Below are 26,142 nucleotides of genomic sequence, written 5' to 3'. Positions count from 1 at the left end.
CCACATGAGATTTCCTCTCTATACGACTTTGCGCATAGTTTTAATGCGATGCCATATCGTCTGACCATTAACGCCATTTCCACTAGGCTGCAGTCACACGAACGCGTTACAAGTTTTTGGTGCCAGGTTGCATAAATATATATATATATATATGCTCAAAGAACCAGAATATACATATACCTATAGTCTAGTCCATTGAAAAGATAGAAATTCGCTGATTCTTATTATTATAGTCAGTACCCGTTGCAGCCACTATACGTATGTAAAACAGCGCATTTATATAGTGAACAATGTTCGGACGTTATCATGGAAACGGCCCTTTTACGATGCTACACGAAAATCCAGTACACCATACCATAATATAATACATAATACGGTACAGTATGGTTAAGCACCGGCCAATTTTCGTCAATTTGGCACATTCCTAATCCCCCCCCTGAATAATCCAATGGCGTCGCATCATTGCGATTTTCTTTTTTGGATTAGTCAATTAGCCGCGTCGTGCTTGAATTTACTAATTATATCCCAGCCCTGGGCTCTTCGTCTAGTCAATTCAATTATCATTCGGTCGAGTTACCAAGCAGGGATGAATATACTTTTTGGCTTTAATCCGATTTAAAGAAGTAAGTACTAGTCAATTACGTATAAGGAACCAGAGCTCAAGGAAAATTACAATAAATTATATTCGAGCCGGAAATCTATATCGGGTGTGATTATTTTATACAATACTAGACTTTCCGCTGTTGAAATTCAAAACGCAGCGTAATTAATTGGATCAACGTTAATCGGCCAGAATTCACAGTGATAACGTATATTATATTTTCTATTTCCGCTATCTCCGTACTTTCCTATCGATTTGACTATCAAACGATAACCGTTTAAGTAGCCTATATCGTTCCAGTGTTTACAGGAAATGACGATGGAATAATATTACGTCATTAATAATTTAATTAAATCATCCCTGTTTTAGTCAACTGTCTTCTAACTCGTAATCAAAATACATTTCGGGTATGCGAGTGTGAAGTTAGTAGCTCGAGGGGACCCAAGTAGAAAAGTAAACTAACTGTCAGACAAAACTGGGGATCGGTCTGACCCGCACGCAACTTGCCTACTTAATAATGTTATACCATATCATAACTAGCAGACCCGGGAAAATTAACCTTTGCGTTATCAATTTTTTTTTTTCAACTCTTATCAAAATCCACGCGACACTAAACTTTCAGCAATTACTTGCGTGGATTATAAAGAAAATTCAAATAAACTTCCAAATTTGATTTATTGTTCGTGAACTTCTTTCAATTTGATATCCCATTAACACGTATAGTGGATAATTAAGAAATTGAAAGTTCTATGACTAATTTAATTTTTACTTGCGATTTTGAAGAAATTTTTTTTGTCCTAAATTCTCCCATAAATTATTGATATTAATAACTGTAACTGCTAATTTATACTTTAGCTCTTTTAATACGCAAACATCAAATAAAGCGCGACATGTAAATAGCGTTTTTTTTTTTCGTTTTGACCAAACCATTATCCCAAAAGTTATACTGGGATAAATACCCAGTAAAACTAAATTCCCCTCATTAAGCACGCATATAAGCGTATATATATAAGATACGCTATATATCATACGATACACGAAAACGCACGATTACGGACGAACGTCTACGAACATGCACGAGTGCGTGCACGTTGATTAATACCAGCCGGTATGTCGCTCGTAACTTAAGGTTAATTGCACCGAGTTTAGTCGACATATGTGAACCCTCCGCTTATGGCAGTCATATATAACTACAGGAACAGGCAGATAAAAGCAATAGTGGCGCCACTCTCGCTCGAAAATTAAAGGCTACGATCTTGTTGATGGCCCAAACTCAAGGATGGAACTCAGGGCCGGATGCACAACCGGAATCAAAATGGCGGAGACTGCCGAATTTCCCCGAAACTCCAGTTGCAGTTTTCTACGGGTAAAAGCGAATGATTAAGTCGTCTTAGTTTCGCGAAACTTTTCCTATATACTTAATGACCGTGAATCCCGTGCGATGGCGCTGCCGTAGAGAACCTTGTAAGATATGACGTAGTTTTCTGGACCGAACGGAAAGTGTACATTTTTTCTTTTTTTTTTCTGTATTTGATATTTAAAAAAAAAGATATTTTTTAATACTCACTTCAGTGTTCGCTCTTATCTCAAAAATATTATCCTACAAATATTTTAACGAATAGTCATTTCACATTTCAAATTTATGTATATCCATTAGCATGGTATATAGATATGTGCTATATATGCCATAAATTTATGTATTTATTTAAGCTACGATTCTCACCCGATGCCAGTAGTCGAACTACCCCCAATTTATCTCGATCTGCCGATAACAGCCACCGACTAGAAGGGGCTCGTATCGAATAGGAATGAAATCATTTTTCGAACACAGCAAGTCTTTTTTTTTTGTTAATGTCTGCGCTTATCGCCCAAAGGTATATCAGTGATATGAGATAAAAAAAATTCTTCGGAGTTTCTCCCGTCGCATAACTGAAATTTTCACAATAAAATCAACACAGTCCACTGGACCACATTGGCACGGAATTTTAACTGATTCGATATTCCCGAGTTACTCAGTCGAGTAAATAATATTTATTCCGTCATAAAATTTTCGCAAGCCGCTTACGTCACTTCGTGTGTTATCAATTTGAATATTTCGTAATCTAAAAACGGAAAATGAAAAAACTCGAACCTTTTGACACACATTGAATTGAGTTTCCAATGGAAAAAAAAAAATCGATTCGCGTCAATCCTACAACGAAGCACAATGACGATCGATTACTGCACTGAGAAAAATTAACGAGCGGATACTTGGGAAAAAAAAGTTTTCAAACTGTTGTCGAGTACGCGCGATACGCGTCAGGCAATAATAACACAGGCGCCTTTGTACGGTCGCGTTTCCACAATGAAATACGACTTGCGCAATACGACATTGACTCGTTGGAATATGCATATATTTATCCAGCAAATAAAACCGTCTACGGAATAGGGCAATAAAGAACGAATGAAATTCAATGATAATTGGCAGATCAATTATTCCCATTTAAAGTAGCCACCTCGTGAATTTTTCATTGAAATTTTTGTTTTCCCTCTTATCCCCAATTTTCTAGGCCTCTCTCGTTCGGGCCTCGCTCTCTTTTCCTGCATTCTCACAATCTGGACATCAATCTTAATCGTCTTACAATTCAAGCTCGATTTTTCATTGAGAACGATGAATTATTGCTACGCCCCTGGGTACCTGCCTCGAATCCCATTCGTATCAAGAAACTCAATTGGCCGTCGATATAAAAGAGCGGCACTCTAGGACGCATTACTGCGATACTATCGAAGTGGCTTTCCTCTTTAAGAATCTACAGTTTCGGCATAGTACGTAACTATAGTGAAATTAAAAACGTGCTTACGTGAACACTGCCGTGGCTCGTCGCTACCATCTCCGCAATCGTCGAAGCTGTTGCACACTTTGTTCAGAGCGACGCAGCGACCGTTTCCACAGTGGAATTCGCTCTGGCGACAGGACAGCACAGTACTAGCCGTTACGATGCAAACGTAAAGTAGCCAGCGCATGCCTGAAAGATAAAAAAAACGAAAAAAGAGGATAAATAAAAATTGTCTATAAAATTCATAATAAAAATAATTTTTCTATTTTATCATCATTCCTTTACAATCTCGAATTCCATAACGCCCCACCATTATTACACCGAATATTATTTTCCTCTTTTTACCTAGAACAGACAACCCCTGCTAACAAAGATTCTAGAAAGTTTTCCGATAAAGCCATAAAGGTACCTCCGAGTTCGAGACAGCCATTGGAAGGCGGGCAATTCAAAAATGCCAAAGAAGCGCCTCTGAAATAAAACCCACGTAACACGGTGGAACGACACGGAATGGATTATTTACTAGCCTCCGTTTCCCGATCGAGAATTTCCCGAGGAAAACAACGCATTCGTCCCGACAGTTTCTCCAGAGTATTCCAGAAAATTCATCATAGATGGCGCTGAGAGCGCTTTTCCGACTAGATCTTTTATCTTTATCAAAAACATCCTTATCGTGCCCAAAGGCAGGGCTTTGAACAGTTTTGAAAGTGATACGGCCCTGAGGGGGCCCCTTCCCGTAGATTTGCGCTTAATCGTTCTTTTCTAGCAGAGACAATCGTGCCAGTCCTCGGGGCTTCTGGCTTCGATGAAACTTTCGTTTCTCTGACTGCCCTTCCCTCCCCTTCGATCCTCCCCCCATCGCCAACTCTCTCACTCCCACCTGGTACTCCTTTCCCCTCTCCCTCGCTCTCCTGCCAGGTGAATCTCTATGAAAAGCATAGAAACGCGCTTCCGTGCTCATCCGCTGTCATCCGTCCCCCTAACATTCGTCCCTCTGGATCTTTCTTATCGCGGATATATTATTCCTCTCTGGCAAATTGCATTACGTATCCGCTACTGTCTTCTCGATGTATCTCGTACACGGTATACCCCTTCGGAATTACATGGAAACTAACCGAAGCGACAAATAAAGTCGATACTGCTTGATTAGTGAGAAATTGCCAGGGACGAGAACTTCTCCATGAGTTTAGTTGGATAAATCCAGCGCCAATTGGTTATCCAGACACCCAACTGCTACCAATACTGGACGTCTCATTTCATGAGATATAAGCGTGGTCGCGTCGGCGACTGTCGCTACGGTGTAAATTGAGTTAGTTTGGTTCATAACGAATTGCCAGGTATAACTCGTATATAAATATATATGTATATACATATATACAAGGTTTATTCATATTGCACAAAATCACGTTACCTCGCGCCTTCGCACGATTGGAAATCAAGTATGAATTATCAACTGTAACGATATTGGCGAAAATTCGCGAATATCATTTTTACATTTACCTAGCGATATATTTCAGACGGATATTCAACGCGAAATTTTATTTAAGGCACGATGAAATACGTGCGTCCTTTTTTTTCGGTACCTGTGGGAATTTTCAAATGTCTCTCAGGTCACGTTCCTTAAATGACTTTCGTCAGGCTAAGCTGAGCGAGCTGAAATACAAAAAAAGGTAACTCGATGAAAGCTACGAAAATTTTCGTATCCGCCTTAAAGGGCCACGCGTATTCTTTATATATATGTGTATATATATATATATAATAGCTAACTCGATGGCCGCAGACTTCCGCGTTTATGCGGTGCCTGTAGCTTCCGGCTTCCCATGGGCTGCATATTTTTCGAGTCTATCTACCGGAATTAGCATACGAATGTACTGACTTTACTGTCTTATATATATATATATATTTATTTACGGTACGTGTATATTATATATATATATTATATATAAATTTATATACAGACTCCTTTGAAAATGGTTTCTTTCGTTAAAAAGTTCTTTCCACCCTACTTATTCTTTATTCGCACGACCGAATATCGGTCGTTCCTTTTTTTCTTATTTACGAATCAATATTCGTAGTGTCGATAGATAAATTCTTAATTCAATGCATAAATTTCGAGCGGCCGGTAGTTTATGGAAACAGAATTCGTGTCGCCATCTAGCGTTAAGCGAACAGTACTACAAAAAGCTTTGTTTACTGTAGCATATTGAACGGCGATCTTGCTTTGCAATTATTTTACACCCACATGCATTCCCAAACCATATACACGCGCGCCTATAACTGGTTCACTCTATAGCCAAAGATACATGTTCCAGTGAATTTTGTCGAACCAAGTAAACGAGACTGAAAATGAAAGTTTAACCCTGAAAATCATTAATAAGTAATCTCGTAAAGGTAATCTATTTAAAGAGTATCTATATTTACGTTAAGGGTAATATATCCCAAGGGTAAATTATTATTCAGTTTGACTGTACCAACTAGTAGTCTAGTACGTAATATTATTATTTAATCAACTAGCTGCTATCACTAGAATTGCTAGTAGCAGAGTTCAAACCGATGAAATTTCCTTGTGAATTCGTATAAACGAATACCTGTACCAACATACATAGTTACGTAACGAGTATAAATGATCCATAATAAAAATAGTCTCTGCCTTTAAAACGAATACCGTCAGGTCGTCCTAGGTCGATGATTTTTAAACTGACCACCCGGTATAAATTCGTAGCAATATCAATCAGCACGGGTATTGGGCATTATCCATTACGTATTACACGAACCTCCATAATACCAAACTAGCCAGCCACGAGCACGTTCAAAGAGATGCAGATCAAAGTGGCGAAGGAACGATCAAATTTTCCTGTGATACAGGAAAATGAATTATAAAGCGTACGAAGCCGACGTTACAGGGAATGCCGGGAAACGGCTTGTACGTAAAGTATTTTAATATTTAGTATCGAGGTAATTTCTGTTTCCCGAAGGAAGCATGGCGATTTTATATTTTAATATTTTTTTAAAGGTACTATCAGTAATTGACATTGTTACGCAATTTGATCGGACCCTATTGTAAAATGACAAAAGAGTTACGTAATCGATACTTGGTTTACTTTTTTTTTTTTTTTTTTTCTAATTAACAACTTTTTACTTTCTTCCTCAATGATCAAACATGTGTCCGGAATTAGGACTATTACCGTATGGTCGATGCATTCAAATTCAAATGACGTTCAAATTATACGACTTAACGCTCCCATTACCTTGTACCATAATAACAATGGCATTGTCCCTGTACCAACTGCAGAACCTTCTTCGCTACAACAGAGACGCTTTCGAGACTGAAGCGCCACGTAAACGCGCCAATTTTCTCTAGCGAATATTCACTACCTTTTTTTTCCCCACTCTTCGCAATTTCCTCGCTTCAAGAGTGCTCCAAGTATATTTTTGCTCTTTTTGAAAAATCTATTTAATTTTATTTCCTTCATATTCGACTCGCCTCCTATGGTTTGCTCGAAAATTCATCGTTGTAGTAAATTTTTGGAAAATACATGTAAAACCTCGACGAACCTTTTATACGATCCACGGGATCTTGACACCTCTGGGAGTTGTCAAACTGCATTTCGTCATACCGTCATAACCTATCTTGCGACTACAGCGCCCCAGGGGTTCGCGAGGAAATCCTGCACTCCCGCTTTTATACGCCGACAACGTGGATGCCCACGTATCGTTGCCTCGAAGACACATAGACCTCGGGCAGGTAGGCACTGTATCAAATGGAGGGCGATTTCTTTATATGCCGTTGCGATTTCCGAGCACTTGAATTTTCTATAGGCCGTATCCAAAGATACGGCGAAATAATTCAAATGACCGATACCCGTACACGTGGATTCGTGGAGTTGCGAAATATTCTGAGATATTCATTACTCTCAACCCCTTTTTTTTTTCTTCTACGTTCTTACACAGGAAACGCCGGAAACAAGAAAATCAACGAGGAAAAATTTTTCTATAAAACTGTCATGCAGTTGACACTGATTGATTGGATAAGTGATGAAAAAATTAATGGAAACTACGATTACTCACAGGAGACTCGTGGTATATAGTAGTACTACATTTTACACTATATATATATATTAAGCTGGGCTACCAGGTACAGTGATTTTGCTTTGATCTGTCAATTGATCAAACTCACGAAATTTTTTTCGTATCAGACACGCCTGGTACTGCAGCAATGCTTGAGCATATACCAAATTCGAAAATACGAGTGCATTATGGGTACATTCGGATAATGATCTGGATGGATCGTTACTGTGAAAAGGATCGAGCAGACACGGAAGCCCATGTACAACCGTGAGAACTATACGGAATGAGTTTGCGATATCAGTAGAAACGTACATTGAAATTCCATTAATTTGAATTCAAGTCAATTAACCGATCAATTTAAAGCGCGGAGCATGTGATTTACAAAAATCCATTATACGAAAATCGGATACCGGTAATGATTGTTTGATGGCGGGGTATGTAAAATAATATAAAAATAAACAATAGTTATCACCCTTCCTTCAACCCCTGCTGAATATGATATCCATGTAACACAGTGGAGAATTTATTACGTCGTGAAAAATCGCCACCCTTCGGGAATCTCCGGCAGGCATTTCCCAAGGAGAATTTTCTACCTCTCTCTCTCTCTCTCTCTCCCTCGTGCCCTAGATCGAATAAATTTGATTTCTCTCTGTCTCTCCCCCTTGAGAATTTATTGGCGAGTACCGGTCGTCTTGTAAGAAGAATAAAAAAAAATTCTACTAAGAAAGGTAGCGCAGCAGCTAAAATATCCTCTATATATAGGAGAGAGGAGAAAGTGGAGTATAAAAGGATACAGGGGCGGATAGGGGAGGGGGGTGTAGGAGGGGCTTGAAACCTCAAAAAAATCGAATTATATTCGTGAAAATTATCGTTTACAGTTTGTTTGCTAAGGGCTTTTGCGGAATTTTCGATACGATGGTAAAACTGGAAATCAACCCTCCACGCGTCACTGGGGGGATGATGGAAGAGACGTAGGAAAGAATTATTACTATATCAGGGCCGAAGTCTTCGGGGCCTTAAGGGTGCAAAGCTGGGAGATAAATAAGACAGTTGCGGCTGACGTTAATGTTTGCTTTGCTTCAAATCCACCAACCCCTACTTATTTTAGCCTTATATTGTATATATATACATATATATATACATATATGTAGACTGATACCGATTATACTTGCGTAGACACCCTCTATGTTCACGCCCTCCGCCCCTGACAACCGCATCTTGATATCGCGATTCGAGCTTCTTTCTTTTTTATCCACTCTCCTACTTCTTATTATTATTCTTTGCATTCGCTTCTATCTTTATCCCGAATTGCGTCAGGAACTGTCTCCCACCCCCTGGGCCAAGACACACCCTGTCGCAGACAGACTCCAATCTCTCTTCGTTTACCCCATTCTTATTTTAAGTTTTTTTTTTCTCTTCATTGCTTCAACCGCCCCCTCGTCTCGTCCGCCCCTACGAGCCTTCAAAGAATTCATGAAAAGCACTACCCAAATCTACGACCCACTTCTCTAGGGGTAGTTCGGTGGAAAGTTTTGTTGAATAAGAAAAAGAGGTTTCTCCAGTTGGCAATCGTGCTACTGAGCTATTTCACTAGAAAACTTCTCGAATTCCTTAAATTTCTTAACTTAAATCATGGAAATCGCGAAGGAATGCAAAGGACAGAAAGTCAGTTGACAGCTAGGGGAAAATTTAAGGAAGTAATGCCAAACGCAGATAAACAACAAAGGGACGACCTGAATGTCCCTAGATTGATTCAATAAATTCGTTTAGCCATACCACGGACCCAAAGACGTGCATAGTTTTACATATAAAAATTTGTAGAATCTTTTTTCTTTTTATTTATCTTATTTATGCTATGAAAATTTGCAACAGATGCGTCTGCGAATTCAGATCTCAATTCATGTCGAGTCGAAAGACCCTAACACCATAAATTCCCTAGGTCGTTATTATCGGCAAGGGAGCACAGGGCTAAGCAACGGGTGGCAGTGGGTAATAATAACCGCTTATAAGCGGTGTCGGGTCAGCCTCAATTTCTCTTTGAGTTAGCGACCCCTATAACTATAAAAAGAAATCGGCCGGGTAGCTTCTTCCGGTGGGTGGGGGTTGGGAGAAAAAGTTGAGCCGAAGTGAAATAATAAAATAAAATAAAAGAAGGGGGAATACGGGTCGCCAAAGAAAATTTAAAGGAGGTAACGGGGATCAAGCGAAGACTTACGTATAGCACGAGAATAACCTGACGGAGTAAAAAGGGTTAGTTCCCTAAAGATACCAACTAGTTGAAAGTGTCATCCTCCATTTCTTCTTGTCTTCCCTTTAATCCCTCCCTACTCCCTCCGACCCCCTACACTTTTCATACAGTGATACGCAAAACAGCCCTTGCCTACCGTACTTCGCGTATTCCAAAAGCGCCATTCTTGGGACACTATCAAAATTCATGAAGTTAGCCGAGCCACCCTAGGGAATTTAGTGGGTAGTCACTGGGTTTGAAGAAGAGAAAGGGAAGATAATAGAGAAAAAAAAAAGAGAAATAAAAAATCGTTGATTAATTCTCCTTCTTTTATTCGAGAAGTTCTCAGCTCGACGCTTCGGTCGACCGTAGAGTGTATATCAATAGCCGTTTCAATATTGTTTAAATTAATTTTTACTATGGTAATCGATTTTTTTGTTGTAATTATTAGTCCTCCTTTGTACATAAAATGTATATGTATATATGTATACAGTTCAAAAACGCATATTCCACGTAGCTACAAAACGATAGCTAATTGCGGCCCCGCTGGTAATTTCCAGCCAGCAATTACACAGCGCCGTACGCCTAACGAAGAGACCTCGTCCTGACTCTCAGGGTTCCCTACGCTTTTTAAATTGACCTCGACGTTCATTACGCCGGGAGTAATTGCTCCTCGTGAAAGACAATCGTCCGCGCGCCCTCTTCGTCAAGCAACGTCACGACGTGGATTTCTATTCCACGTTCGGAAACAATAAATGAACGTTTCACGTAGATGCACCTGCTGCACGTCCATCGGATAGACATGTACGGGATTTCGAGAGGGAATAGAAAGCCAGACAAATGGTTTCGCACAATGAAAAGTTTTCATTATTTCTTCGTTCAAAAAGTGAATCCTAAGAGAGGATTTTAAGAATACTAAGTAAAAGCTAAAAAAAATTCTAAATGCAATTTTCAAACAAAAATTTTTTTACGCATATCTCTCTCGCCCCACGCTTATACTAAAATATAATAATAACACGTTCAACCTAAAATCTTCATATCCTCTGTGTACGTGTAAGAAATACAAAAATTCCGACTTATTCACCCCCATGAAAAACCACCCTTATTAAAATCGCTCAGAATACGTCTGGAAAGTGGGTAATAAATTTTCAAGTAAAAATAAAAAATATTTTTCAAATTTTTTTCGTTTCTTTTTTTTTGAATTTCCTGTAAACCAGTCATAAACGGTATAAATGCTTAATCGCATGGGGTCTGTATATACTAAGGGTTGCGATTACGTGGCAATTATAATACGCGACCACCTCGAATTATCGTGAACGGCGTGGGATCTGTCGACGAGCGACAATGAGTCATGGAAACGGGCCGAAGGGTTGTATATCAATTCGAATCAGGTATTGAACCTGAAGCGGCTGTTATCGCGCGAACACCTGCTTTCGTGAGATACTGCACAGTATTCGGCATGTGGACAATTGAGGTGCTAGGTACACGAAGGGGTTGATATAGTTAGGGAATCCTGGTATTTACCAAGCAACCCCTTAGTGCCAATTCTCATAGGTAATATTAAACTTTCATTGTCGCCCTCGTGCAAGGTGGGATTAAACTGGGGCATTTACTTTTTGAAAGCACTGTACTTTCATTCAAAGAAATTTACAATGGGATTCAAAAGTGCTAGAGTCACTCTGTCCTCAATCCTGTATTATCAATGGACGCTGTTATCACTGGGCAGAATTTCTAAAGACCTTCGCGACCCTTGATAGAAATTTCAAGAAACGCGTTAAATACGTTTATAAAAAATTATGCAAAAAATATATTTTTTTTTTCAAAACTTTCTTACCGCCATATTTAATTAGGCATTTTCGAAACAGACGATAGCAAACGTTTTTATAATTCATTAATATCCACGAGGCAACAATTTTCCATATGAATTTACCAGGGGCCTGGGTTTGCCAATTAGCACGGTATTTAACTGTTAATGAATTATGGCCGGGTAAATTAATTTTGGGCTTGGTATAATGCTTGTGCGTACACCTAATTGCGTAAATTTAATAACAACAATGGCTCGTAATTGCATTGTTATATTTGCTAGACAAGACACGCGATAGATTCACTCAATAATGCATGGTAGAATTCAAAACCATGTTTATTGCATGAAATTCTAGCTGACATATCCCTCCAATAACGTATATGAGCATTAACGTATAATACAAAGAAAAACGCATGAAAAATTAGTGAATTTCTATAAGTTTTCTATTAGTGAAGTTCTATAAGTAAGTTTCATCTAACTTTGATAATAAAAAATAATTCAGCCTCCCTATAATTACTAATTAGCATACATTACACATTAGGAAATGTGGTCAAAGGAAATTTGTATGAACAGCTTCTGCACGATTGTGCAGTCGTTTCTACTGACAAACAAATCGTTGGAATAAATTCGTCTAATGGCATTGATAATTTCAAATTTTCCCGCTTAACGCAAATTACAATACCTCCCACAGTCTCGTGACTATTCTATCAGTGCACAGGGTTTAATCAGACATTTCGACTAAACTGATAACATGAGAATGGATCACAAAGCAATGCTGAGCGGATGGCGGCTTTATACTCCCATAGGCCACATGAACTGACGTGTTTCCGCTCAATTTCCATGTGCAGTGGGTATATGCAAATGGGAGGACAGAAGACGTGAGAATAGACAAACAGTAGGACGGACGGTAAGACATATGAAGTTTCCAAGATAGTGGGACAAATGGTGATGAACTTTGAACTATGACGTGTTTCCAACGTATTTGATTGTTAGGCAACGAATTCTCGAGTTTCGATATCCGGTATAAGAAGTGACGTGAAATTCTGAGTATTCAGGTAAACGTGAGAATCCTAGGAAAGACACAGGCGAGGCCAGCTTTGACTGACTGGTGCTTACTACTAGGTAGTAGGTATTGGCCTGGCTATTGATTACAGCCCAAGTCCACCCCCTCGACAGGTGCGGTCGGCTGACGATGAAATTTGTTCCGTCAGCAACCCTTGCTTCGTACCCACTTATACATTTTTTGTGTTTCTCCCTTCCGCCATAACCTTTGGCTTGCTTCCTATTGACGGCCACGTCTATTGAATTAGGGTTCCTGTGGGAGAAGATATAATCTTTTAGGTTGTATAGAATTTTAGTGTTACTTTAATGATTATTAGTTAGAAGGATTTATAGGGGGTGTAGGTAAGTAAAGGTTCATGACAATTTCATGGGTCGACTGTATACAATGTCTTTTTTTTAATGGAAGAGGACTCGCGTTGGTAGTCAATGTAAAAGATGACAGAATGTGTTAAGATGGATTTTAAAATTTAATTTCATGGTTCAATGAAAATATTCACGTGCTGTCGGTTCTCCGTAATGCGGGGACTAAGCTCAGTTTTGACAAGGATGCACTTTAATTACGTGTCACAAGGCTTTTCTGAACGCTGATTACATAGTTTTTGTGAATATGCTGACTGAGGGAAATTTTGAAGTTTGTATGGTGTTTATTACTCGCGTTTAGATCGGTAATATATATTCGTCTTTACTTCTATTACTTATTCGAGCAATATGTAACGTGATTCATAATTGGTTTATATTTTTTCCAACAAAAATTGTTTTCAGAAATTAAAAACGTTACCCCATCGTACCACCCTCAAAGATCTCACTAAAATGTAAATGAATGGCCGGAGAGCATTCCGTACCTTACTCTCGTCGACAGAATTTAAAGGAGAAACAAGTTTAAAAAATATCCTGAAATTTAATTAATCACGGTAGAAAAATTCTGATGTGAAAAACAAAGATAATTAAATGACAGCCGCGCATGCCTCAGGCATCCAATGGAGTCGGCATTCGATAAAAAAAATAAATCGAAGAGAGACATTTAATATCGATGATTGTATCTAAGGAAGAAAAAAAATTATTTTTACAATGATAATTAAAAAAGTAGAATTAACCAGGGAAGTTTAAAATCTAAGATTTACAATAACGGTTAACGCTAATCTCTTTCGAGCCTTACCCAAAGTCCCAAATGGGGTTTGTTTGAAAATTAGCTTAATTATCCGTTAATGGAGTGCACAGTCGGTAGCGTGTAGGAGCTAAGTGCATTTTAATCGAGTCCTCGTTCTCGCCCGATATCGGGTTGGTGCTTGGTTTTGTATTTCAGGTACAATTTAACTGAATTCAATCTAAACTGAAAAACATATATCGTTCTTTGTCCCAAGATCCACGTGCCTCGAGAAAACATGACTTCCACTCGACGCTGGAGTGCCATTAATTACCAGAGAATAAAGAGGAAAGTGTCGAGGCAGGTCGCCATAGACGCTGATAACTACAGTCTCGGTCGTTGCACCCAGAATTGCATTTCATTTCGAATTAGCTTCATTCATCTGGATGCGCATTACCGTAAAGATATAATATGGCGCCATCTGCGCTTACATCAGTAACGCCAGACAGGGCAGCCATCTTGTCACATTCAACGTCTGTGTCACTTGTTACGCCACCGTAACTTCTATGCTAGGAATTCTCGTATCAGATCCTTTAATTATTATAATTAGAAATGGATAACTTCGTACCCAATATGGTGGCTGGTACTACTGGCTTCGATATCGAACTTCTGGCAGCCTCCCTTCGACTTTCCTCTTTTGGTAGTTACCAACGTTATTAGATTTCTCTGGCGGATTCAATCGATAATTCTATAATTGGTGCAGATGGTGTAATATTTCGAAATTACACGGACTCTCCGCAGAATTGACATTTTTCATTTTCTTTTACTAATGACATCCGCCTGTCTGTCTCTATCTGCCTTATACTTTGACATTCTCTTATTATATGTATAAAGACAGGTATGCTTGACATGGACATAACGAGAAATTTGAGTATCAGCAACACGGCGAAATTCTTATTATCAAATATATAAGGTTGCAGTTTTGATATTCTTCAACCTTAGTTATTTGCTTTATGCTTAAAGAGAGCCGAGTCTCACGCCATCAAATTATTCGGATTTAATAGGACGTCTTTGTTAGTTAATTACATTAAACTCCTCGTCGAGATGACAACTGACTTGACTGAAATAAGGTTAGAAAACTTACAGAATTCAGGAGGATCGTCACTTCCAGCGCTGTTTATTCTCAGGTCTTCCCTCACAGTTTCCAGAATCGTCAGACTCGAAATTAACCATCGTTACGATAATCCGTGCTCACGATAAATTCACCCGTGACTAATAATAGTATATGTATAGTTAATATACGACAAGACGCTGCAACACGTCAGCCTTCTGGCGACAGCTGCCGAAGTTGCTAGAAATTTATTCTTTATCCCAAGCATGAAAACTTTCTCGCTTTTCCACTTTTCTCTTCTTCGCCATTACCTTTCTTTTTCTTTCCTTGCACTTCTATTTGTCGAGCATCCTCGTGCTAAAGTACACCGAACTATCTGTACTATCATGCTATACGATACTACGTACTGCGTGCTCTGTGGCTCACTAGTCTTGAGTTACGAATCTGGCCGCTTCGACAGCTGTGGCGCTGAATGCGCTTCGTGATTCAGTTTAACGGCTGTGCTGATTTTTATTGTCTCCGGGAGTTCCGAGATTTTCACGTTATGTCGATGATTAAGAATACCTCGAAAGCCAGGATCTCGTTCGTACCTCCTCGGCACGTACGTCCCGTACGACTTTATTTACTTGTTCCGCAACGTCCGGGCGAATGAGAAAGTTCGTGAGATTGCAGTATTTTCTTGGACTCCATCCGAAGGCTGATTGCATTTCGAAGTTTGGTACCATGTTCTTTGGAGTGTAGTGTGTACTCATTGTCAGCTTAAAAATACGTATCGCGTCTGTCTCGTTCGGACACATAGCGTATAGAATATCAAGGGACAATATCAATTCCACCTTACAACAGTGGTTCTGCGGTCGTTCAATTTCAACAGAGGGTAACGAAATTTCAAGATGTCAGCAGCGAACTGCCTATTACATTCTCTTGGGTTGAAAGAAAGACGGAGATGAAAGGAAAGCAGGTGAGGAGGAGTTTCATTAATAATGCAAGACAGTAGAAGCCCAGAGTAGAGTAGAGCTCGAGATACATTCTGTAATTATTCTTGTCGGCCCGAGGAAAAAGAAAGAGGAGAAAGGACAATTATTTATAACGAAAAATACACCATCTGGCCTGACTAGAAATATCATTTTTCCAAAGAATTATGGCAGAGCGTCCTTTCCCTAAAGTTTCCTTTGTCAGTAGCAAATAGAGAAGGGACAGAAAATTTGTGGCTATGCAATTAAGATCAATCCCGAATGATACGTAACATAACTTCTTTAACTCTATTTAGCATAATCATAAATTACACTATTAGGGAACAATTCACAGATGTCAATAGCCGCGTCGCGTGAATTCAGTGCTGAATTTATCCCATGATAACCCTCGTTAACCACTAGGACCAGTAACAAGCAATTTATACCAGAACATTACATTGCAGAACGCTTCTCATTAATTCTCTAGTGGACAAAGTACCACAGGAATATATCGTGTATTGTTATAATACATCAATGCAATAACAGGTCGGCAGAATTCTAAGAAGCAAGATCCATTCGCTTTGGCGGTCGTTTGTTATATTTATATACCGCACAAATCAAATTTAATAACCCACAGTTGTTTCTCGCTCTCGTTGCTAATCCAATTATTTCAAACAGTCTGTCACGTAAAAAATAGATAGGTGCCGCTTCACATGTGGAATTGTTGAGATGAAAAAGAAAAAAGAATATCGTTTTACCACCCGTACTAAGTTGCCAGTTTGCGACGAGCAAACAACAGGAAAACCCGGAAATTGCTTTCAGCCAGCGAAGAGGCACTATCATTTCACAGTATGCATCGTTCTGCGTACTGAGTCCTCTTTCGCATATGGTGTATACATATATGTGTACTATAGAAGGTATATATAGCATATATTATATCGTACGGTACGTGTCCATGTAAACGCAGTCTCTACAATTCGGGCGCAGTACTTCACTTTTAATCTTTTTTTTATCTGTTTCATCCAACAGTTTTACCGAACCCAATATTTATATCTTTACAGTAGCGATAAAACCCTTTTTTTTTAATCCTCGCAGTGTCTTACATTCCTTTGTAAAAAAAATTTTTTTATCTTTTCAAAATTTTAAAAACTTCAAAAATGATTTTTCCAAAGACAACTCCGTTCTATTTTCACTGCTTGCTCCAGTTCCTGTATTTCTCTCATATCCCAAGGGTATGTGATGTGCTTTTCAATGATCGCACCGAACACGTCGGACAACCGCTAATTTTGCGCTGACTGTTTCGTGTTACGAAGGATTCTCGTAACGAGTCCGCTGTGTCAACTGCAATTGTGCAGCACGACTCGAATTCGTGAGCTTTACAATAGCATGCATACTGCAACAAATTCGAAGGACGTATACCGAGCGTGGAATTGCACTCAGCTTGTACGATCAGAATCGATAACCCGACATTTGTCAACTGATCGAAAAGCCACGTGATTTGCTTAGCAACGACTACGCGCAATTGGACAATTTTTTAACGGGAGTTCAGGACAATTATTTATTATTAATTACAAAATTAAACTAGAATCAGCCCTAATTACGGTTTACGGTCTTTTTTCTATTTTTTTTTGCGTGACAGTGCTCACTTGAAGGAGACAGACAATTCCAACTTTAAAGCAATCCTCGTGGGATTGTAAAATGTAATATTATTTTATAGGATCTTCGGTAACTACTGGCAATCTCGTCTGGCTGACCGATTACTGGTATTTTCTACTGCCGTCTTTACAGAGCATATATAGATATATTTAAAAGCCGACAGTACCTACTATCTCTTAGTATAAACTTTTTGTCTTGCGTTCTCTATCGCTATGTATCTCTTGATCCTTTTTCTTCTCGATTTCTACTTCCCGTATCGTACGTTACGTAACGCTCTTGCACTAACTGTAACTTTAAGCAATACTATAAATCGCCTTGCGGCATGTATGTATTGAATTTGTATCCCATAGGATCCGAAGAAAAATGGTAGGACCGATTGTAGTTTTGAAATTCGCCGCGAAATAATATATATATTTACACCAGGCCGATATGAATTCTGTGAAGTTTTAAGAGAAACAACGGCAAAGCTCATGAGTCGGAATTTGCTAAACATCCGTTAAACTGACGTGGTGGTATCTTAAGTTGGGTCGGAATAGGATAGACTTACTGCGGTGAGCCAGTACGTACTGTTCAAAGGGATACGTTAGTTTTGAAACAATTAATCTTGCCGTCCATTGAATATGTGAAGGTTTAGGCACGGAACCTAACCTAACCCAGAATAATCTAGGAATCTAAACCAACCAAAATGTATTGGGTTTAATCGGCATTAAACTCAGTTGCGTATGAGAATAATTTCGGAATTGAAAATTTATTACATTTTTATAATTAATTCAGAATTTAATTCACTTATTAAAAAATTCACCTTGGACTGACCGGGGTTCAATGAAATTATCTGACTTCTAATTCTAACCCAATATAAGCGTAAGAAGCACTAACATTCCGGTTTCTTGATTATTGGTCAAGGTGAATTTAGATGATATCGGTGGTAATAAAAAATGAGGAGAAAAAAAACGAATGCGGAGGAATAATCGAAGAGAAGGAAGTTCATGCAAACACATACGGCAAATTACGGCAGAAACGGAATTTCTTATGTATTCGCCCTTTGCCGGACGACCGAACAATAATTAATCACAGTGTCCGTTGTAGGGTTACGACGATGGAACCAGTGGACCGCTGTGCGTCAACCAGGATGCTGTGGGCAGCCGGCCAGAGGAAACGAGGGTGACCAGGACCAGGACCGACGGGTAAACCAGGATGGTCGGAACGAGACCTGCAGGAAACGAGGACCATGTCGAGGTAAAGGTGGATGAGTAAATTCAACGAGCCTCCACGTCCAATCAATCTTCATGGAAAACGTGGGACTTCTGTCAAGTGATTTCAACATGAGATTCCAGACCCCAGAATGTGATCATTCTTTGTAGAAAATATTTGGACACCTTCAGAAACCGCCAACACAGGTATCACAGTATTGCTTCAATTACGTGTACATCAGTTTGTCCTTAACTTTTTTTTTTTATTTACCAGGTAAACGATGAAGCCTCAAGACACTCCTCGTGAAAGCTCCTGGTATCCTCAAGTGATTCGCTGATGTTATTTCAGTTAACCTTAGCCTCCCCCTATTCCATTCTTACCCCCTCAAAAAGCTCCTTAAGTCGAACTTACTGCTCTCGCATAATTTAATTTCACGTCTAAAGCGTTAGCACAGCGAACATCATTTTCCGTGTATATCACTGGTATCACGAGAAGTATATTTTGAATTTCATACCTAAAGCCGCGAAAGGCTTGTCACTGAATATCTCTGCCAAATAGTCGCATTCTGAAATGAATTTTACTGGCAATCTGAATCGTCGAAAAAAAAATATATAATGCTAATAATTATCCATATTTGTTTTCGTGCCTATAAATATTTACGCGCTCACCAAAACATATGTTAATCCCAGTACCCGTGTTATCGGTAACTCTCAACTCTTTATCGCGATTCCCGTGAGTGAACGAAGGCTGAACAGAAGTGAATGACAGAGGGGGTGTATGGCAATTATAAAAAATTCAATGGTTCGTTATGAATACAAATCGTGACATTAGGATTCAAAGTGCGAGGGTCACCAGGGAAAATGACACGCACAAGCGATCAACGGCCATGCACTAGTCAATGTGCGTATCACGAATCTAATGTGAGCGCACTGAGGTGTGCACAAGTAAATCTACTATACCTATATCGTAATTCTAATACAGAGAGCCTAGAATCCCGGAGTAATTCAAGGTTCGAATAATTAATTAATCGGCGCCAGAGCGTAAACAGGCATGAACTATTAATCGTAAGTAGATGCATCAGACATGTGTATATATAATCGCAAATATTATTATCGTACAAGTAATACACCTTTATGAAGATAATTATCATTAAGTAACAATTCGATAAAATATGCTAGATGTAAGACAAGAAAAAAAATGTACTTAGCAATGTTACACCTATTGAACACATGTAATTATGCATAGATAGTGTCCCTTGGCGGCCGTTACCGTGGCTAAATATCCTAATGGCTATTTAGCTTGATTTAAAAGATTTTAAGCTGAATTTATCAAAAGACTGTTCGACTGTCATATTCGGTAGCGATGCGTCGACGCGAGGCTGCCGGTATACTTAATGTGGTACAGCACTCCTGACGGAAGTAAAGGGAGAAATAGTAAAAGGGTAGTTGAAAGGGTAGTCGTAAATGGGGTAGCAGCTGCCCTTGTGCGTAGCTGGAACGATATACCATATGACTGTGGTTCTTGAATATTTCCTCATGGTGGCGCCACCGGTGCTTAGGAACAATTTTACATTGTGGACCGATCGTCGTATTATTTTATAATTGGAGGTAGGAACTCTAGAGAGGAGCAACGTCCTAGGGAATTATCTAGTGTGATTCTAACTAGAATGATTATCGATACGATGTTACATATATGACGTATGCATGTATAGGCGTACAGTATGTAAGCAGAGACACACTGTGACGTATCTATATTCATTCAGTTCCTGTGCCTTACTCTCTCGTGATTGTCCCGTTGGATTAAATCCTAGTCTAGTTTCTAACAGTGCATAGTACATACACCCCTAGCAATCCCAACTAGTATTATAGAGGGACGCAAGATACTGTATAACGTATAAGGTAGACGGGAATCACGTACGAGAATATTTTATAAAACTTTGTAAATTGAATGCAATTTGCAAAGTTTTTTAAATTACCCGGGAAATTGGAAGGGTAATTCACATAAACCCACGTGACGTTGTACCCAACGTTAACAACACATGACATAACCTATAATGACAGTTGGAATTGCAATGATTCATCTAACTTTAATGGCGAGAGTCGGACGTCATATAAATAAAATAAGTGAACGTCAAAGGCAAAAAAGCTCGTACGCAATGTACGAAAAAAATGAAAACTTTTTTTCTTTTCAAGTTTCAAACATATGACTCAAGTTAAGGTTGGGTTATATATATTCAGATTGTGAACTTGCGCTTGTCACTGCTCATCCGTAATCTAACCTAACCCAACGTAACCTCACGTGCGTATATATATAACTCTGTATCTTCTCTATCTCATTCAAGCTTTATAAGCTCCCCGTTCAGGTTTAAGCTTTGAACCGCCTCCGCTCCTCGTTTCGTCGAAAGCTTTTACCTACGCTACGTCATAATCCTACAGCATGTAAAATCGGCTCTGGCTAACTTCGTGTAACTTCGTGTACCTACGTACGCCTTCGTATTAAACGAGGTGCGAGGATACGCAGACTCCGCACCGGCGGTATACGTCTCGCCTGTGACGTTTACTCGTGATAAAAAATTCGTAGGATCACGATTGATAAGGGCGGTATAGAAAACTCGAAGATAAACGATCGGGTTCGGGTTGATCCTCGTGAATTTTCTGTATAGGACAATGAGAGAGTGACCTTAGTCATTGGTCAAATTTATTGGATCCTTCTGGACGGTGCGGTGCGCTTACTATTAGGGGACCGACAGGAGGGGGTAAGGAATTTGTAGTAGGGGAGCTCGCGTCCAATCAAGAGACAGGATTGACATGGGCTCCTCTCCCACCTAACTTCTCCTTCGTATCCCCACTATATTTCTTCTTCTTCTGTCAAGGAGGAGGAGACCGGAGCCAGCACTGATAAAGAGTGGCGAACATCCGAACATGGTCCACAAGCAGAGGGTTCTTTGGCGAATCAATACCGCTGGGTACTAAAGGACGCCGAAGACTTTGTATCGCACTGGAATATACTATATCAGGATGGTTAACCGTACAAGGATGGACTTTGACATCCTTAACTCGAGCCACCTGAGGTTGCTGGTACTGAGGATGCTGCTGCTCCATCCAAGTCCCTGGTGCGTCTTTCACTTGGAGAAATTAAATTACTGTCAACCTCTGACTATCCCATTATCCATTATCTCGGTTAGTCCTGGATGAGCCATTGTTGTCCTGGACCATCACCAGCATCCGGCTCAAGTGTTTCTCGTTACCATCTTTTATTCTCAAGCGAGAGACCCGCGTTACCGGATACAAGAATTGCGCCGGTACCTTTCGATGCTCAATGGAAACTAATATTCGGCAAGCTTCACTTTGAAGCGTCCCAAGATTAAAGCCGGGACAGTCATACTGTTCAGAGTCCCAATATTTTCTGTGTGTTTTGTCTTTTACTTTGGGTTCACCTTCTTTTTTTTTTATTTTAGTTCACGTACACATCAGTTTCGTACCGGCTGAGAAGTTATATGACGTCAACATGAGAACGAGGTCGAAGGCGGAAAATTAACCCTGTACCGAGTTCGATATTCAGCTTCAATTCCCCGAAAAATTCGCTGTATGACGTACGCCGGATTATGAGAAAAGTTTACGCTAGATGGCAGTCCAATAGTTGCCTATCTTATGTGCAACTGTATGTACGTGGAGTCTATGTAATATCTGCATATATGTACAAGGGGTCGGTGGTTACAGGGCGAGACTAAACCCTCTCTTCGCGAAGCCATCGAGTCCACCCAAGCCCCCCGAAGCAGACAACTTCACTTCACTCAGAGTTCATATGAAGTTTGATAAATCGAGTGGCGCCTCTCGCGGCTGAGTCACGTACTATAAATATGTGTACGCTTACTGCAGACGTATCTACTTACGCGAAAGTCCTTTTCACGTGTATCCCTGGCGTATTCGAAAGCCTTTGAAGTTTCTCGCGATAGCTTGGATTTAAATTAATGATACGAGGGATAAAAAATAATGTTGACACGGCATATGTATGGGCTAGACATCGTTGCCACGGTTCTCGTTTACGATCAGTTACTTGAAATACGTATCGTACTGTTTTCTGCTGCGCTTGAATTTTCCTCACTTCCCTTTTGTCGCGTAATGGCGCAACTCTGCGATTTCTTGCCCTCGGTACGTCGCCGGCGCAACCTTATCCGTTTCATTGAAATACGAGCTCAGAAATCCCTAGGGTCCTACACTGCATCCCCTTACTACTCGGCCATTCCAGCCCACTCGTTCCACTACGACTCCGCCGCTCGTTTCATTCTCTTTAAAAGGGAAAAACTTTTCTCGCTACTCGATTCTATTTATTTACCAACCGTTCTGATCATGGGAGCCCACTCCATAACTCTCAACCTTCTACCGCTTCCTTTTACCCCGGTTAACTTCCTGTTCCTGTAACTTTAGCAAGTATACATGAATCGTTTCGAAGCATGGCCAGAGTAAGGAATAATGTTTACACCGAAAAACCCTTGTTTTTAATCCTTAAAATTATACCGTGCAAATTGGACTCGTAAAATTTTACCAATATTTATAATAATATCCACCATCACGCGATAGTACCGCGTGTACGGAGTGACTAGAAATTAAAAAATTTAGTATTGATAAAAAAAAATTTTCAAAAAATTTTCAAGTTTCATAGCGGCACTGGCGAACGAAAAGGACGACGCTCGACGTCAGCAGCGTTCGTTGTGATAGCGCCTTGAGATGGTCTGGCAAGAAGTGGCAGAGTGAAAAATACGTGTAAGTGGGAGTTAGTCGTTGGATTCGCAAGCTACAGTTTGCCCGTGACGAGATCGCGCTGGACTTTTGCGCGCAGAATCCGAATCCGCAGTGATAAGGGTGAATTTCCTGTAGGAAATGGCTATGACGTAAGAGGGATCAAAGTGACATTTCTTACCGACCCTGACAACCCCATCTCGTACTAGCAACCTGTACCAATCCTCCACCTACTTTTGGTTTATTCATGGCGCTGTGGCTAGATGAATCTAATCGTTTGGGCGTACCTATAACGAGCGAACACGAATATCGATAAGAAAACCAATAACCGCGTTACGACCTTTTGAAAACCCAACAAAATTCTGGGTGTTGATTTGTAATTATAATTTTGCATTAGTAAACATTCTTGCGGCATCGGATAATCAAAATTGATTATTGACGATACAATTTTATCAGCCTATTCTGATACTCATTGACATCTCGGATAGGCAAGATGAATATTTGTTTTATATTAAAAAATTTCTTTTTCAATTACGACAAATCCATTCTCAATCAATCCCCGTTCGGGATCAGCAATTACGTCTAAATTATAATTTAACCAAAATTCCAAATCAATAATCAACATCAGCACGCATAGCTGTCAGTTTAATGTCCAAGAAAACCTATCATACAAATCGCTAAATTAATCGTATTAATAGCAATTAATTTCTTAGTCAATTAGCTAAATCAAATCCTACAAGCGAAAATGTAACCCATAATACGTCACTTCCATGAATTCGCAACCTGTATCCGATCAAAGTAATACTGAAACCGGTATAATTTAGATAGTGCAATTTTCAGTAATAAACCCCATAACCGTACCGATAACAAATTTTCAATATGAATATTTACATGGAAATTTCATTTGAAAGGAAAAAAAAAACTTTACAATTTTCATCCAAAAGCAAAGTCTGCGCAGGCACTTATCCTATGCCTATACCTATATATACACACCCTTACGTAAATGCCTATCCATACGTATACAAATGCATATATGCATATCCCATCAGGCAAAGGATTTTCCACATTGTATTTACTTGGATTTTTCTCGAAAACGAATGCAGCGTTATCAGTGATACGCGCTGCCTTCCTATATATTCGTATAGTAGGTGTATATATGTACAGTACCATATAGCCATGAAAAACATTATATATACATATAGTATGCCTATATCACTTTATAGGATAAAACTAGGCCGATCCAGTGGCATGTACGATATGGGGTGAACGTAACCCAAGCTGGCTGTTCAATATACACTGTATAGATGGCTTATTATAAACAGGGGTTGTCGCAAAGGGTTCAGCCATAGGCTTGAACACGGTTAAGCCTGAACGCGCGCCTCACTTTACACCAGAGGTACGTACGTTGCTCCACTTTTTTTTATGTATAAGACCAGTACCTCCCCTGGCTGTTACACGGACGAAAAATAAATGTCTAACTTAAGGGAGAGTTTCTAATACCTTATGCCGTCGTGGCGCAGCTGCTTCGATACTTTTTCTTGATCCCATACCGTCCGCCAAGATTATTAAGATATCAGGTATTCCGGGTATGTAAAGTATGTAGCTACACACATTTTTCTTCCCCCATACTCGTACGTTCCTGCCACGTATTTGAGTTCGCGAGAACGAGATTATTCGTACGGGAAAGATGGGAAAAGTTAAGGTTGGACTTCAATTTTCGTTGAAAATGCTGCTTATAATATTTCTGAATACATTTTGCGACCGCGTAGCGAAGTTGGCTGATAAATAAAAGTAATTTTACTTTTTTTCAAAATGAAGCTGAACCAGAATCCATAGTCACCGTTTCCCCCGAGAAATCTCATCGGATGTTTGTCGAACTTGAAACGTCCGGTATAATTGACGCTGATAATCATTTTTCAAGGGTCAAAGTGCACTGCCTGGTATTTGTAGTATTCGTTGCGAAAAGCATAGCAAAATCTGCCCTGGTTGGCGGTACTGACATCGCGACCTAGATACAGGCTATTGTGCTTCTGTATTCCATTACGTCATCAGTTGCACTGCGACCACCAGTCTAGATTCTGGAAGTCTGCGCAGTTCTGGACTAACCGGTGGTGGTGGTGGTATTAGTAGTGGCGATAGCGATAGCAGCAACAGCAGTAGCAACAGTAAGAGTATTAGTAGTAGCGCTTCTCGCCCCGTCAGCCAGAAGTCCTGGATATCGGGGCCATTGCAGGGCTACGTTCTCTGATAATAATCGAACGGCCAATCTAGTCACTGGATTTAATTGATTATGGGAAAAAAAAAAAGTCTGAAGCAGCTCAGCATCTCACGGTGGTAGATGATTGGTCGCGCGACGTATATCCAGCCTCATCAATCAACTTCACGTTAATCAGTACCCGTAGGTAGACGAGGAGCACGGAGAAAGGAGAGTTAAAGTCTATCGGCTTTGCTTCGCAAAATATTTCCGTTTGGCGGCGCTGCGAGCGCTCTGTTATTATCCCCTGTTATCGCCGTCTGACTTTTGACGCACCCTTGGATTTAGGGGTTAATGGGCTGTTTGCGTGAGAGGATGAGTTTTAAAAATCTACAACACTCCTACGACTTATTGGTAGACTTACCCTCTCCTACCCTTTTTTTGTACGCATTTCAGCGGGAAATTAGGGATTCGCGCCGTCGGTAAAACAGAAAAAGCAGGGAGGAAAAATATGGAAAGAAATGTAACATTTTCGCAGAGAAGACTTCTCACCTTGTGAATGTAAAGTACATGGAAATTCCAATGATATGTCCATGAGCCCAGAGAATAGAATGGGGTGGAGGGGGGGGGGGTGAAGAAGTA

General features: G+C 39.8%; 1 protein-coding gene and 2 long non-coding RNA genes across 6 annotated transcripts in view; 2 read left to right on the top strand and 1 right to left on the bottom strand.

Annotated features, from left to right (window-relative positions):
• The window catches only part of LOC107272534, a 66,520-nt gene that overhangs the window by 22,083 nt on the left and 18,295 nt on the right, over positions 1-26,142 (bottom strand). For 3 of the 4 annotated variants that reach the window (XM_025089716.1, XM_015749767.2, XM_025089719.1), the window contains exon 3: positions 3,442-3,606. The exons of the other annotated variant lie outside the window; for it this stretch is intronic. In XM_025089716.1, coding sequence (XP_024945484.1) covers positions 3,442-3,606 — 165 coding nt within the window. The remainder of the gene's footprint in view (positions 1-3,441; positions 3,607-26,142) is intronic. 4 annotated transcript variants of the gene reach the window in all.
• LOC112495046 lies at positions 15,429-19,160 on the top strand. The gene is made up of 3 exons (XR_003061208.1): positions 15,429-15,728; positions 18,463-18,773; positions 18,841-19,160. It is a non-coding gene; the product is annotated as an uncharacterized LOC112495046 (long non-coding RNA).
• LOC112495045 lies at positions 21,045-23,082 on the top strand. Its single transcript, XR_003061207.1, has 3 exons — positions 21,045-21,322; positions 21,440-21,679; positions 22,025-23,082. It is a non-coding gene; the product is annotated as an uncharacterized LOC112495045 (long non-coding RNA).

Source organism: Cephus cinctus, unplaced genomic scaffold (assembly GCF_000341935.2).
Source record: "Cephus cinctus unplaced genomic scaffold, Ccin1 Ccin1_scaffold1184, whole genome shotgun sequence".
Lineage (NCBI taxonomy): Eukaryota > Metazoa > Arthropoda > Insecta > Hymenoptera > Cephidae > Cephus > Cephus cinctus.
The sequence above is the reverse complement of the archived record's forward strand: the minus strand, read 5'-3'. Positions and strand labels throughout refer to the sequence as shown.